This window comes from Zea mays, chromosome 2, assembly GCF_902167145.1.
Source record: "Zea mays cultivar B73 chromosome 2, Zm-B73-REFERENCE-NAM-5.0, whole genome shotgun sequence".
Taxonomy (NCBI): Eukaryota; Viridiplantae; Streptophyta; class Magnoliopsida; order Poales; family Poaceae; genus Zea; species Zea mays.
The window spans coordinates 55749377-55765457 of NC_050097.1; the positions used below are offsets into that span (position 1 = coordinate 55749377).

General features: G+C 41.6%; 1 protein-coding gene across 6 annotated transcripts; it reads left to right on the forward strand.

Moving 5' to 3' along the window:
• Positions 1-8431: 8431 nt before the first annotated feature.
• On the forward strand, positions 8432-13532 carry LOC103646467 (protein SET DOMAIN GROUP 41). Of its 6 annotated transcripts, none has more exons than XM_020548301.3 (6): positions 8436-8852; positions 9432-10229; positions 10525-10561; positions 10637-10737; positions 11847-11892; positions 12420-13532. In XM_020548301.3, the coding sequence occupies exons 2-5, from the start codon at positions 9471-9473 to the stop codon at positions 11877-11879; spliced, it is 930 nt and encodes a 309-aa protein (XP_020403890.1). In that variant the 5' UTR covers positions 8436-8852; positions 9432-9470; the 3' UTR covers positions 11880-11892; positions 12420-13532. The 6 variants fall into 6 exon arrangements, 5 of the variants coding, with proteins under 5 accessions (XP_020403890.1, XP_008669421.1, XP_008669420.1 ...); XM_008671198.3 differs by having other exon boundaries at positions 8444-8852; positions 11794-11892; XM_008671199.4 differs by lacking the exon at positions 10637-10737 and having other exon boundaries at positions 8443-8852; positions 10525-10580; positions 12420-13512.
• Positions 13533-16081: the final 2549 nt, after the last annotated feature.

Genomic DNA, 16081 nt, shown 5'->3' on the forward strand with positions numbered 1-16081 from the left:
ATGGACCTCTTCGGACCCGTCACCTACCTCAGCATCGGGGGAAGTAAGTATGATCTTGTTATTGTTGATGATTTTTCCCGCTTCACTTGGGTATTCTTTTTGCAGGATAAATCAGAAACCAAGGGACCCTAAAGCGTTTCCTAAGGAGAGCTCAAAACGAATTTGAGCTCAAGGTGAAAAAGATAAGGAGCGACAACGGGTTCAAATTCAAGAATCTTCAAGTGGAGGAGTACCTTGAGGAGGAAGGAGTCAAGCACGAGTTCTCCGCTCCCTACACACCACAACAAAACGGTGTGGTAGAGAGGAAGAACAGGACACTCTTAGACATGGCGAGGACGATGCTTGGTGAATTCAAGACGCCCGAACGGTTTTGGTCGGAAGCTGTGAACACAGCTTGCCACGCCATAAACCGAGTCTACCTTCATCGCCTCCTCAAGAAGACGTCGTACGAACTCCTAACCGGTAACAAACCCAACGTTTCATATTTTCGTGTATTTTGGAGTAAATGTTACATTCTAGTGAAGAAAGATAGGAATTCCAAATTTGCTCCCAAAGCTGTAGAAGGGTTTTTGTTAGGTTATGACTCAAATACAAAGGCGTATAGAGTCTTCAACAAATCATCGGGTTTGGTTGAAGTCTCTAGCGACGTTGTATTTGATGAAACTAATGGCTCTCCAAGAGAGCAAGTTGATCTTGATGATGTAGATGAAGATCATGTTCCAACAGCCGCAATACGCACCATGGCGATTGGAGATGTGTGACCACAGGAACAAAAAGAGCAAGATCAACCTTCTTTCTCAACAATGGTGCACCCCCCAACTCAAGATGATGAACAGGTTCATCAAGAAGAGGCGTGTGATCAAGGGAGAGCACAAGATGATCATGTTATGGAGGAAGAAGCACCACAGGTCCCTCCAACTCAAGTCCGAGCGACGATTCAAAGGAATCATCCCGTCAACCAGATTTTGGGTGATATAAGCAAGGGAGTAACTACTCGCTCTAGATTAGCTAATTTTTGTGAGCATTACTCGTTTGTCTCTTCTATTGAGCCTTTCAGGGTAGAAGAGGCCTTGCTAGATCCGGACTGGGTGTTAGCCATGCAGGAAGAGCTCAATAACTTCAAGCGAAATGAAGTGTGGACCCTGGTGCCACGTCCAAAGCAAAACGTTGTGGGAACCAAGTGGGTGTTCCGCAACAAGCAAGACGAGCACAGAGTGGTGACAAGGAACAAGGCTCGACTTGTGGCAAAAGGTTATGCCCAAGTCGTAGGTTTGGACTTTGAGGAGACTTTTGCTCCTGTGGCTAGGCTAGAGTCTATTCGCATTTTGTTAGCCTATGCCACTCACCATTCTTTCAGGTTGTTCCAAATGGATGTGAAGAGCGCTTTCCTCAATGGGCCAATCAAGGAGGAGGTGTACGTAGAGCAACCCCCTGGCTTTGAGGATGAACGGTACCCCGACCACGTGTGTAAGCTCTCTAAGGCGCTCTATGGACTTAAGCAAGCCCCAAGAGCATGGTATGAATGCCTTAGAGATTTTCTAATTGCTAATGCTTTCAAGGTTGGGAAAGCCGATCCAACTTTATTCACTAAGACTTGTGATGGTGACTTATTTGTATGCCAAATTTATGTCGATGGCATAATATTTGGTTCTACTAACCAAAAGTCTTGTGAAGAGTTTAGTAGGGTGATGACTCAAAAATTTGAGATGTCGATGATGGGCAAGTTAAACTACTTCCTTGGGTTCCAAGTGAAGCAACTCAAGGACGGCACCTTCATCTCTCAAACCAAGTACACGTAAGACTTGCTCAAGCAGTTTGGGATGAAGGACGCAAAGCCCGCAAAGACTCCAATGGGAACCGACGGACATGTCGACCTCAACAAAGGAGGTAAGTCCGTTGATCAAAAGGCATACCAGGCTATGATAGGTTCCTTGCTTTACTTATGTGCTAGTAGACCGGATATTATGCTAAGCGTATGCATGTGTGCTAGATTTCAATCCGACCCAAGGGAGTGTCACCTTGTGGCCGTTAAGCGAACACTTAGATATTTAGTTGCTACGCCTTGCTTCGGGATCTGGTATCCAAAGGGGTCTACCTTTGACTTGATTGGATATTCAGACTCCGATTATGCTGGATGCAAGGTTGATAGGAAGAGTACATCAGGGACGTGCCAATTCCTAGGAAGGTCCCTGGTGTCTTGGAGTTCTAATAAACAAACTTCCATTGCCCTATCCACCGCTGAGGCCGAGTACGTTGCCGCAGGACAGTGTTGCGTGCAACTACTTTGGATGAGGCAAACCCTCTGGGACTTTTGCTACAATCTGAGCAAAGTCCCACTCCTATGTGATAATGAGAATGCAATCCGCATGGTGGATAATCCTGTTGAACACAGCCGCACTAAGCACATAGACATCCGGCATCACTTTTTGAGAGACCACCAGCAAAAGGGAGATATCGAAGTGTTTTATGTTAGCACCGAGAACCAGCTAGCCGATATCTTTACCAAGCCTTTAGATGAGTCAACCTTTTGCAGGCTGCGTAGTGAGCTAAATGTCTTAGATTCATGTAACTTGGATTGATCTATAACATACATGTGTTTTATGTCTTTGATCATGTTCCTTTATGCATTTTGTTGTTTATATATGGTGCTCAAGTTGTGCAAGCAATCCTCGGACCTCAAAAGTCCATGTGTGAGTGATGCACATATTTAGGGGGAGATGTGCTACAACTTGACCCTTTGAGACTAACTGTGTGCTTGAGTTTACTTAAATTAGTCTCAAAGGTGGATTGAAAGGGAAAGGTGAACTTGGACCATGCAAGACTTCCACTGCACTCTGATGAGAGGGTAATTAACTCCAAGTTCATCTCTTTGCTCTTATTGCCTTTTTGCTCTTAATTGACGATTTTGGTGAGGCAATGAGGTTAAAGGGCCAAAAATGATCCTGTTTTGGTGCTTGATGCCAAACGGGGAGAAATTAAGGCCAAAGCAAGCAAATGGATCAGCTACCACTTGAGAATTTTGAAAATAGTAGAGTTAGAACTTTTGATTTGTCAAAATACTCTTATTGTCAAAAGTTGGTCTCTTGTGGGGGAGAATATTTGATTATGGGAAAAAGGGGGAGTTTTTGAATCTTTGATCAATTTCTCTTGGAATACCTCTCTTTATGCCTCAACAAGTGTGTTTGACTTAGAGATAGGAAATTGAATTTGATTTGCAAAAACAAACCAAGTGGTGGCAAAGAATGATCCAAATATACCAAATTTGAATCAAAAACAATTTTTGTTCTCATTTGCATTGATGTTGCACTTCTAGTTGTTGCTTTTTGATGTGTTGGCATAAATCACCAAAAAGGGGGAGATTGAAAGGGAAATGTGCCCTTGGGCCATTTCTAAAGTATTTTGGTGATTAAGTGCCCAACACAAATGCTCTAAGTGTTAATGTGTGCCAAAGACTCAAGAAGTGCAAATCAAGATACAAGGTATGTTTCTAGACTTAGTACATTGATTTGAAGACTAATGTATTGTGTCTAAGTGCTAGAAACAGGAGAAATCATTTTGGAAAAGAGTTGGCTGTGTACAACCAACTACTGCTCGGTCTTGGTGCACCGGACTGTCCGGTGGTGCACCGGACAGTGTCCGGTGCGCCAGGACCAGTCTCGGTGAACAGTCCACTCTCGGGACTCGACGACGGCGTACGACTATAAATCACCGGACTGTCCGGTGATGCATCGGACTGTCTGGTGAGTCGTCCGCGGCGAAGTCGTCGCTCTCTGGAAGCGTTCAACAGCGTACGGCTATAATTCACCGGACTGTCCGGTGGTGCACCAGACTGTCCGGTGAGCCAATGGTCGACTGCGCCAACGGTCAGCCGCGCAATCCGCGCTCGACACGTGGGGGCGCCAACGGTCGGCAGGGGGCACCGGACTGTCCGGTGTGCACCGGACAGTGTCCGGTGTGCCAACGGCTCCAATTCTGCAACGGTCGGCTGCGCCATTTTAGGAAGGAGATCCGCACCAGACAATGAACAGTGGATGTCCGGTGGTGCACCGGACTGTCCGGTGCGCCACCCGACAGAAGGCAAGAATTGCCTTCCAAGAATGCCTCCAACGGCTCCTAGCTGCCTTGGGGCTATAAAAGAGACCCCTAGGCGCATGGAGGAGACACCCAAGCAAACTTTGAGCATTCTTAATCTTTCACACTCCGTCTCTGCGCACTTGATTGACTTTCTTAGGGATTTGAGCTTCGTTCTAGTGGTGAACTTGTTGCGATTCATTTGAGCTCAAGTCTTGGCTGTGTGTGTGCGTATTGCTATGGATTTGTGTGTGTTGCTTCCCTCCCTTAGTCTAGTGCTTTCACTGATATCTTTATTGTAAGGGCGAGAGACTCCAAGTTGTGGAGATTCCTCGCAAACGGGAAAGAGTATAAGAAAGAAAACAACCGTGGTATTCAAGTGGATCATTGGATCACTTGAAAGGGGTTGAGTGCAACCCTCGTCCATTGGGACGCCACAACGTGGAGTAGGCAAGTGTTATACTTGGCCGAACCACGGGATAAATCACCGTGTCTCTTGTGCTTGTTTTCATTGTGACTATTGTGTCTCACAAGAGCTTGGTCCTTAGCCACTTGATTTCATTACGCTAACACTTAACCAAGTTTTGTGGTTATAAGTTTTAAGTTTTTACAGGATCACCTATTCACCCCCCTCTAGGTGCTCTCAGATAATCCTTTCCCGAAAGGGGCAAGCGAGGAGTGTGTCGCTGCAGAGTATAGGGAGGTTCTCGGGTCGAATTGACTGTGATACCTTTTTGGACGAGAGATCCCTATGCTTCCTTCTTCCTGAATCCGTAGCGGGTTTTCTCATGCTAGTGGAACTTTGTAAAGGCCTCGTAGCGTCCCTATGCAACCGCACCTCGGTAGTGTGGTATTAGGTTGGCGGCATATACATGGTTGGTTGCAAAGTTCTCTAAACTTTTATGCAACTTGTGGGTAAAGATATGCCACTTGTGCAGAGTGTAAAGCTGATATATCAGTCATCTCATGGTCATGAGCGGCTCGGACCCTCACATGATTAACTTATGAAATTAAACTTAACATGTCATTTGCATTGCATTGTGAGATTTATTATTAATTGTGATCAATTATTTAATTGGGTTGGTATACACTTATACTTAGTAATTGCTAATAAAATTTAGACCAACTTATTAAAAGCAATGCTCAGCCTTAACCATTTCCCTTGGTAAGCTTTACACTACATATGAGCCCCCACCGTAAGTGAGCTCATGCACATTATTCCTTACACTTGCTGAGCGATGAACGTATGTGAGATCACTCTTGCTATAATCACACCAGGTCAAGAACAAGTACCGCTAGATGAGGAGCATGAAGGATGCTATGATGAGTTCGGAGAGGTCTAGGTCGTCATCTCCTAGTCAACTATGGTTACGGATGATCGTTGTCGTCGTATGATGTATTTATTTAGCTATTTTGTACAGAACTTCTATTATATAATAAAGATGTGACATTGATTTATGTACCATGAATCATCATATGTGTGAGACTTGATCCTAGCACACATTTGAGACGCACCTGGATTTTCCCTTAAATCCGAGTGTGGCACCCATGCATTAGAGTTAGTCCGCAAGAATGGTCTAAGCCCATATGGCCCCTCGTGCCTCAAAATGCTCATGATAAATAATTTAACTGTTTAGGGCCCTTCGAGACCTAGCTAGGACAGACATAATGGTAGAAACACCTAGTCACCCAGGGCCCTCTACTAGCCCTTGGGTCCCAAACGTCTCCAACCTCATATAATATGAAGCGATCGGGCCCTAAGCCATCTGGCGCTTAGGGCCTCCCATGGGAATAAGGGACTCTTGCTATGGCTAAGTACAAAATTATCTGCAGGTTAGAAGGATGTGGCTAGTCCCACCAAGGGTGTTATATCCTCGAAACACAAGTGCCATGTTTGAATCCTTCTCCTAATAGAACCATAACACTAATATTTTGGATAAGTTTCTCGTACAACACAATAAATGTGTGATGTTATAGCCTAGTAGGCGCACCGTCGCCATGATTTAGGCAACATGGTACTCAAGACAACTATTTGGTATGTGCATTGGCCCTATAGCCACACATGTGCATGCCACAGTACCATGAAGTATTATCAAAGTATAGATTGCTAAATTGATGACCAACTATAACATACCCGACGACATATGCTCTAGTACATAGAAGCGACATAACATACCCGACCTTATAGTAGGTATGATGTTATTGAAGGATATTACCAACACTGTTCCATGAACGAAGGCATGGTTATGAATGTGGCTTCATAACTAGGATAAGAATGGGATTGTTAGGTCTTAGTTGGCTAGACCCATAGTCCAACTAACATGTAAACTCTCTCCACCCTTACTCTATACAAAGGGGAGCATAGTAACTAGGGATTCATCCAGAAGGAGGGGCTCCATTACAAAACATAGAGATACTCTCACGCACATCTTAGGATAGGAATAAAGGTGAATTAGGGATCCATATGCTAGAACTCCCACCAAAACCAAGTGGAAAGGAAGAACTAGAAGGTCATGGTGATCAGTTGGTTCTTAAGCTTATAATCTTATTCACCTTTGTGTTCATCAATTGATGAGTAGCAAGGACATAGGGTATTACGAGCATTGTAGCTCAAATCTCTCTAAACTACTGGCGTGTTAGTTTTCTATCGTCCCTAAGTTAAACACACCACTCACATATGCCCCCACTCTCTCCAATAAATCTCTTCTTGTTGATAATTTGTGTACCCCAGTCTTTGCCCACAATTACATTATATTTGATGCACTAGGTAGGGATGGGACGATTTTTCTAATACAATTGTTTTTGTTTTGGTATGCAACACAACTATGACGACAATAGCATGCTCTCTTGTTAGAGCCATCGCTTCCAACACTTGCTCCAAGAAATCAAATCATCGGCCACACCATAGAGGCATCATAACATGATGTGATCTGCCCCACTACCGCCTCTAATAAGCAGACATGTCATGGTAGGGTCATATGGCGTGGTTCCCACAATCCTAGCTTTGACATGTGCCTCGACTAGGGTGAGCAGCCCCTCCATGTGCCCAGGAAGAACATGAAATGTGTATCACTCCCCCAAACTTGCCTCGGGACTAGGGTGAGGTGACCTATAAGCATGAAGGTTCCACCCAACACTAGTCATCCATATGGGCTCATTAGTGCCTCAACTTTGGAGCCAATGATGTTGTTGGTCCTCTCAACGTCATGGATGCATGCTTCTACAATCCACCGACACCAGACATCGATGAGGCTACTGCTACATTATGGTGATAAGACATTACTAAATTCATAGCCCTTGTTAGGGTTGATATTGTCCCTTCTTACCCTGTGTAGCCTAACTCAAAAAAGGATGCAATGGATTGGGATATTCCATTTGCGCTCTTGAACACCAACTATGGTGTCTCTGGGTTTAGTCATTGGGGCAATACCTCATTCTATAAAGCCATAGTGTAGGGCCCTACCTTATTGTCAACTTTGAGCACTACACTAGCTACCTAAGCGGTCATACAAAGCATATCGCATGCACATCCACTAGCCACAACCTTTCGGCCTAGTGCCGCTCGTAGTGCACGTCAACCATGGAACTCGTTCGTTTAGGGATGGGTGCATTCCCCTCACCCCGCACTTCGCTTGGTAGCCTAGCTACAGAAGTTTTGCTCCGTCTTTTGGAGAAGTATGATGTGTTGATTAACCCCACCGAGTTCCCCAAATTTACGTTACTTCCATCCTTGCTGTTGAGAGCGATGGGGAGGTGCTGGAAATTTTTTTCATGTGGCTTTCAACGGGTCTACCCCCTCATAGCTCATGAACGTGTCTAAGGCCTCCATTTAGTCTTGGGAAGAGCTCCGCTAGCAATTCGTGTCTAATTTTGAGGGCACTTACTCTTGCATGGTGTTGAGTCTGACCTCCACACTGTACAACCTTGTGAATCCATGTGCGCCTCCGTGCAACGTTTTTACTAGGTTAGCACCACCATTCCCTACATCTCGGTAGCGTCTACCATCACCGCCTTTCAGAGGTGTCAACAACGAGAATTTTTTTCTCAAAAAACTCGCCACTTGGAATACAAGACATAAGAGAGATGCTTCCTTAGCACACAAGTGCTATAGAAGTTGCTAATATAAATATAAATTAATAAATATAAAATTCTAATATAATGTTAGAAAAATATTATAAAATGCTTTATCTAAGAAAAATAGAAATTCGGTCTTATATATTTTCTAAATCACGCTCTATGTTTTTTTTTTGCTTAGAATTAGTTTCCTTTTTAAAGATTCCTTCTATCTTAATTGAGGCCTAGACCAACTGCAAATCAAGAGACAATTTTGACCCAAGTAGCCCATCCCCATGCCCACTCCTTGCTCAGTTGCTCTTGCTCTTGCTCTTGTATTCTTGCTTATACTGTGGGCCATGCTCGGGAACTAGGGCTGAAGATTGATGCAGTGCCATTGTGCCAATAAGCAAGAAAGGCCCACTAAAGGGCAATTGACGCTGGGCGGCGACGGCGGGGGGAGACTGAGCGGCCGAGGAGCCGGTGTGGCATCGGTGCATCGCAGCGGCCTGAGGTCGCGAGCAGCACAGCAGGGTGCGCCAGGCGCCGACGCGGTACGGGGCACCGCGCGACGCGTGAGCGCGTGGCCGGTCTCAGCACCAAGACGCATCAAAGCCGGCGCTAGGCAGGGCACTATCGCGCTGCTGCGCAGCTGTGCCTGCGCTGGTCCCTGGAGGATTAGTGACAGCACTCACCAATTTGTGTTTTGCAGAATTGGGAGAAATCAAGTAAGTACTAACTAGGTGTATAAATGCAATTCCATTTCACTGATTCAATTAGCCCCTATTCAATTTGTCCGTGGATAGTGCTGCATTGGTTTAAGGAAGAACCTCTTCCTGAATCTACCATTTCTTAGTTTTAGCCTTTGGGGTAAGGATTTGGTGTTTCTAGACCTAAGTTAGTGACTCCAGTAAGGGTTTGTGGGAGCTTATCAATCATTTTTTTACTTATCCAACCGCTACAAATAGATGGTGTAGTGATTTGTCTGATCAAGTTTGCTTTTGTCCTGTTTTGTATAATCATATGGTGATTTTGGAGGAAAAAAACTGGGATGTTATTTTTCACATGTTGCGGGATGGTTGCAGTAAAGGTGGTTAGATTACTTTGGAACAAATAGTTCAATGTTGATAAGCATTGGGTTTTCTCAAGTTATGGTCCTGAATTAATTCTGATTAGTTAGTGTTGGAGCACAGGAATGGGATTCAGGTGTACACAGCTTACTTCAAAATGGCGAACAAAAGAACAAGAGATTTTAATAAAAACAAGTTCTGTTCTCTTTGTCAAAGTTCTTTCTATGCTATGTGCAGATAACTTCACAACAGATCAGGAAGCTTTAGAGCTTGGCAATGGAGATGAGAGCCCGGGAATCTGTAAGCATGTCGAAGGATCTAACTGGGGAAATCACACCTTTTGCCACTGCCCTACATGATGTGTTCCTCCACTCCCATTGCTCATCATGCTTCACCAAGTTACTTCCACAAACCCCTTGTGTCATGTCTTGCATGACATGCTGTTCTCTTCGATACTGCTGTTCAGAGTGCTTACGTGCGGATTCAGTGGTGCATGTTTCCTCTGGTGAATGTTGCTTTTTTGTGGATCACCTCAAGAGAGCCTCCCCTTCCTATGTTACTGAAGGAACGAGTGATTTGCGTGCTGCCCTCCGCCTTCTGTGTGTGCTTGAGATACATGGTCTTGTTTCGCCTGATTCAATCAATCACTACAGTAGAATTGGTGGACTTTCAGCAAGTGGTATTGAGGAAGCTTTGAAGGAAGGTGAGGTTATTGCTGAGAGGATACTGGAGGGGAGCTTATTGATGTCATCTGCTAGAAAATCGAGGGCACAGACTTGTGTTATTTTTTCAGACAGGCTTAAACTTGAGAAGATGGCATTATGGGCAGTGATTATCAATAGCGTCGAGGTGCAACTTAGTGAAGGGTTAGCTTTGGGAGTTGCAGTGTATGGCCCGAGTTTCTCATGGTTCAACCATAGTTGCTTTCCCAGTGCTTCTTACCGGTTTGTACTGGCTCCAAGGAATGAAGACTGTGCTTCACAGAAATCAAAATCCAGTGTAGTCCCTGCTAGCAAAGGAGTTGCAGCTGATGTGGTAAAGGAGAATAATGACCATTTTGTTTAGGACCTGCTAAAATTTTGCTTGTGTCATACAAAGAATAAGATAAAATATTTGAATACTGTTCACAACATACTTTCATTATCATAAACAAGTGCTATTTGAATGTTTATACATAAATGGTTCCTCAAACACTTTCATAGGCTGAATCTAAATATTCATGAATATACTCATTAACTCATGTTTAAATTTCAATAGTTAGACAATATTTATATAGAATTTACTTGAGAGAAAATCATTAAGCCTATTATTGTGCTTGTTTTTATTGCAGTGGCATGCTTGGCAATACGAAGATCATTCTACTCATGGTACTTCATTACGTTCTACGTTAGTGTGCAACTATTAAATTCATCACTATAAACTTTCTCCGTTACTCTTTATAGCACTGTGCAAATATGGCCCAAGAGTTGTTGTTCGTTGCATAAAACCAATTAACAAGGGAGATGAAGTGTGCATAACATACATTGATCTTCTCCAGACCAGGGTACTATTTCTTGAATTTTGCTGAACCCATATTTTGAGTCACCCTGACACATGAAGTCAGTATACCCATAATATTATAGATCTCCATATATTATCAACATCAACATAGCCTTTTAGTCTCAAACAAGTCGGGGTAGGCTAGAGTTGAAACCCAACAAGAAGTCACTAAAAAGAGAAAGAGAGAGAAAGGGGAGGGGGGAAAGCTTTTGAGAGAACTAAAAGGAAAAAGACCTAATCACGGTTCAAGCACGTGGATAGCTTCTTTCCAAGCACTTCTATCCAAACACAACTCCTTTCGGATATTTCATTCATTCAATTCCCTTTTGATTGCCTCCTCTCATGTCAAGTTTGGCCGCTCTCTACCGCTCTTCATATACTATGTTTCCAAGAATCTAATCATGGTTTACTTGTGCAGTTCATTGTAGTGTTCGCTGCCTGAGTTACTGTTATACACAGTATTTAATATTTACATGATTGACATATCATATTTTGCCTTAGAATTTTGGGCTGTAATTTAGAACAAAAATATCAAAGGAGTAAAGGACCTAACACTCGCACTCAGTTTTGGTATTTTTGTTTCTTTTGAGCAGCTGTTGTTGATACATGACAGTGCCCTGATTAGTAGTGTATTGGTAATTTGCTTGTGAAAAAAGATTATCTTGACTCACATGGTCACAGTCACACTTACTGTATTCTGCAAGTTACACACTAGTGCAGTAGTGCCTAGTTCATAGCTACGCCACTTGATAAAATTGTCAACTTATCTTGAAAACTTTGGTTTCTCTGCTTTTTAGCAGAGGAATGCAAAATGTTGAGTTGTTGACCAACCCTGTCCGTTTTGATGTAGCTTTCTATACAATAGTATTAATGTTTTTCACTAGCGATTAGTCAATGTGTACTGGTTATCTTAGCAAAATTTAGTTGATATTGTCGAAGTTCCAGATTGAGGCCACCATCCATAGATGGAAAATAGACTTTTGTGGTATTTGTACCGGATGTATTTCAAATTAAATATTTTATTCGCTTATGTTGGGATGCTCATAAGAGTTCTTTTCAGGAAGCAAGACATTCGGATTTGTGGTCAAAGTATAAATTTATTTGTTCTTGCAGGCGATGTATTGCATCACCAGAGCCATACACTGATCTTATTCTGAATGTAAGAATGAAATCTGAGAGAAAACATTCTCATTATTTACTTGCCTCTTTTAGTATGTTTCATTAGTATTGTTTGAAGCATTGGTACTGTGTTTTTAAGTGATTACAGTTTCCTACTTTTACATTGTCGCGCAGTATTCATTAAACTATTAGCAAATTGCATCAATTTGCTACTCTGCCTGAAACTTTGACCAACAATTCATGTTTCATGGTATTTGAAACTTAGCTTTTCTTTGTTAGGAAGCAAACTGAAACCCACTGAGAAAGCAGAGATAAAATGAAGAATAAAACTAACATAGGAAGTCCGGCCAGTGGAAAACTAAAGCCCTATCGGTAAAGCTAACTTTATGCGTGTGTAGTTAACAAACATACTATACTTTCAGCCATTGCTAATGCTGATATTTTGTTTTGTGCCCATTCTATACATTTGTAGCAGGTCCATTTTGCTTATTTCATGTGTTGCTGGTTATTGTTTTGTGGAAAATGTTTAATTTGCCTAATCGATGTTGATGTGACTACTTGAACCAGTGTGATGTGAGGGACTTGGATAAAGCAGAAGCAGAGGGTACTGTTACACCTCCAGCAATTGAGAATTTGGGTGATGTCCTACAACAGGCAATATCTGAGTACACGTCAAATGATGACCCTGAAGCTTGCTGTGATATGATTGAAACCATGCTTTCCAACAGGTTGGTGAGTGGTTTGAAGCAAGAGGATATTTCAGGGAGAAAACATATACTACAGCCTCTTCACCATATCTGTCTTACTGCTTACATGACACTTGCCTCTGCTTACCGGTTTCGCGCCTTAAGTTTAGAAGAAGCTGTCCGTTCAGATGGAGAAAATACTGATGAATTTTTTAGAATGGCTAAAGCAGCAGCAGCGTATTCCCTGGTACTTGCAGGGAGTACACACCATTTGTTCTTATCAGAATGTTCTCTTATGATCCCCCTGTCTCATTTTTTGTTAAACACTGGACAGTCTCTGTTATATCTTGTTGAGTCTATCAAGGGAAAGACAAGGCAAAATATATCCGAGGCCAGGCTCAGCTTTTCTTCATGTCCAGCAAGTTCTACAGACAATGATTCTCCACCGTACCATGTGTTCAGATCAACCTGTGAAGCGTTTGGCAAGCAAATGTTATCCCTGTCACTGCGGTGCTGGTCATTTCTAGTGCGAGGTTTACCCTGCCTGGAAAAGATAAAGAGCCCCATGGAATTTAGTATGCCCGGAACAACAATATTTCAGTCTGTCCTTTCTGAGGAAGACCATGCCAACCTTTCCGCGCACGAGCCAGTAGGTTTCACGGAGAGACAAGCGGGGTGCATCCTTAGTTTGGCTCTATGTTGTATCACCTACTGCAAATATCTTGCTACCATATGCTACGGCCCACATCATTATCTGGCAGACCATGCAAAATATCTACTTGAAGGTATCGATCCTGCACAATGAATCTTCTTTCTTGGCATAGGTGTGTTGTGAAATCTTATGCTCTTATGAGTTAATGTAAAACGTGTCGTGATTATCAAGGCTGTTGAGCTTATTTTCTATATGATTGTATGCTGAGCTCGTTATTTATTATTTTGTATGGAAGCACCATTTTTCTAAAAAAATTTGGTCACTGGGAAGTTGTATCACTGATCTTGCACCTTTCCTGGCTTTTTCTGTTTGTATGAAGAAGAGTTACTAATTTCAGTTGCGCCGGGTTTCACATTACATCATACTACATGGATGGTTTCAAGCTTAACTTAATACAGACTTACCTGAAACTGGGTTCTTAGATTTTGTATCCGAAAGTTGATCTCTAATTCATTTTCGTCTAACTTTTTTTTCATCCGTGCAGTGCAAAAGTATGCACATGCTTCTGGTTAGGATGCAAATTCTTGTTTTATTTTTGCTGCTCATGGTTTATGTAGCTGGGCCGTGAAGCGCAATTATTTCTCATTTCTGATGGGAACACATGTGCAAATAATATTGTTTTATTTATACTTTAAAGACCAGCTAGTTATGGTTAAAAGATGCTCGTATCACTCGTCACAAATGCGACAAATTTCTTTCTTTCGTTCTTTTTTATCTTCTAAAAACGTAGAAGAAAATAGGGATAAAAACCTAATTACGGCATACGCCTCAAACGTCACACTGATTAATTATACCCGTGTCGTTTAAAAAGGTGACAAAAGAACGACCCATCTAGAAAAGAAAAGTAGAGCGCACACTCAAGTATTTAAGCTTGTTTATTAACACACCAACCTAATTTTCCAAAGCAAGTGACTCAAAACTCAACGCTAGCTGCAATAATATTATACTACATGTTTTGGTATTTATGATTATCAAGCTACATGTTTGAGGCTAAAGGTTTAGCTCTTACGTTTATATATATATATATATAGTTTATATATTAAGAGCCCTGGGCTTCCAATAATAAAGGAAGCCTAGGTTAGTCAACATGGGCATTTTGGTTGAACCACACCGAGTCAACTGGGCATAGTCACGACGCCGTTACCCCCGTGAACCAGCCACCTCTCCCACGTTTCCTGTTTCTAAAACCGTACTCGCGCATTCAACGGAGATAAACCAGCGTCCATTTGAAGAAAACCCCAGCCGCGCAGAGTTTCCTTTCGTGGGAGGCGACTCCCCAGGCGATTTCAGCGCCTCCAAACCAGCGCAGCGCCAATCCACCGCCGCTCCAATTCAGCGCCATTCCATTACTCCTTACATCCTTCAATCTCCCAGCATTGGAGCCGATTCAAGAAGTTCCAGGTAATCCTAGATTGAAATACCCCGAGTTTGCCGTCGATTTTTTGAGCCCTATCGGTCGATTTGAAGTGGATTTGATGGTAACCCTTATTATCCAGGGGCAAATATCCTATGCAATCACTTATCCTGGTGCAAGCATGCAATCAAGCGATCTGGTGCATTCGATCTAGATCTAATGATGACTGTTATTTTATATTTAACCCCTTCCACCTAAAACATAGTACCTATTTTACTTTTAACCCCTTTCATATGAAACCGTTGGATTTAGATTGGATGTTCTGGATAGTTTGATTGCACGCTTGCACCAAAATGAGTGATTGCACAGGATATGTCCTCATTATCCAGCTAAATGTGTGATTTGTATCCGCTTATACATCACTATAATCGGGTCATTTCATCGCGCATTGCATCTGTTTTTTGTTTAGGAGCCCCGATATTAGGGTATGTGTATTTATTCTGTATTCCTACTATCGCCCGACATTCTGTATTTAGGCAAAGGCTGTGGATTAGGTATTTACTGATTAGTTAGCAGATAGTACTTTTATACAACCCAAGTAATATATATATGCTGTTTGTATGTAATATATATGCATATCTTCAGTTCTGTTTATGCACATTCACCTGATTCATTTGTTTACACATTTGGTTTATTATATATACATATAGTCAGTACTCTTTATGCACATTTACTTTAATGATTTGTTTTCACATATATTTTATTATCAAATATGCTTATTTGTATTTGATATATATACATATCCTCAGTACTGTTTATGCACATTCACTTGAGTCATTTGTTTAAACATTTGTTTTATTATACATGCATATAGTCAGTATTCTTTATGCACATTTACTCCAACGATTTGTTTCACATCCATTTAATTATCTAATATGCTTATTGTATATCATTTATATGCATATCCTCATTACTTTCTATGCCCATTCAATTAAATAATTTTGTGTACACATCTGTTTTATTATATATAAAATATACTCATTGGATTTGATATATATGCATATTGGCAGTAATGTGTATGCTCATTCATAAACAAGTTTGTGAACAGGTATTAAGCATATTTGAATTGTTCTATTTACTTGCATAATTAGTTTACACTCCTGTTCATTATATATAAATACATACAAATACTGTTATTTAAGCAAATGTTATTTACATATTCATGTTATTTGAGCTAAATGTTTTTATTACTACGAACCAGTTATTAAAATATGTTGTATAGTTAGTTGATGCATAAAGGCTCTTATTTTAGCTAAATGTAAAAGGTAGTTTAAGTCATGTAATTCCATTTAGCATTATATAGTATGTATTTCAGATAGTTATAGTAAAAATTAGTTTTTTTCTGGCATATATTCTTGCATAAATCAAAGTATTTAAAAACAACTTCCTTTTTCTACAGATTTATTCAGTATTTAGT

What these genes read in the sequence shown, in the direction of transcription:
- LOC103646467 (XM_008671198.3), top strand. Translation starts at nt 9,471, where the DNA reads ATGGAGATGAGAGCCCGGGAATCTGTAAGCATGTCGAAGGATCTAACT. An exon ending in CGAAGATCATTCTACTCATG is followed by an intron (nt 10,562 to 10,636) that starts GTACTTCATTAC and finishes TACTCTTTATAG; the next exon opens with CACTGTGCAAATATGGCCCA. An exon ending in ACACTGATCTTATTCTGAAT is followed by an intron (nt 11,893 to 12,419) that starts GTAAGAATGAAA and finishes TACTTGAACCAG; the next exon opens with TGTGATGTGAGGGACTTGGA.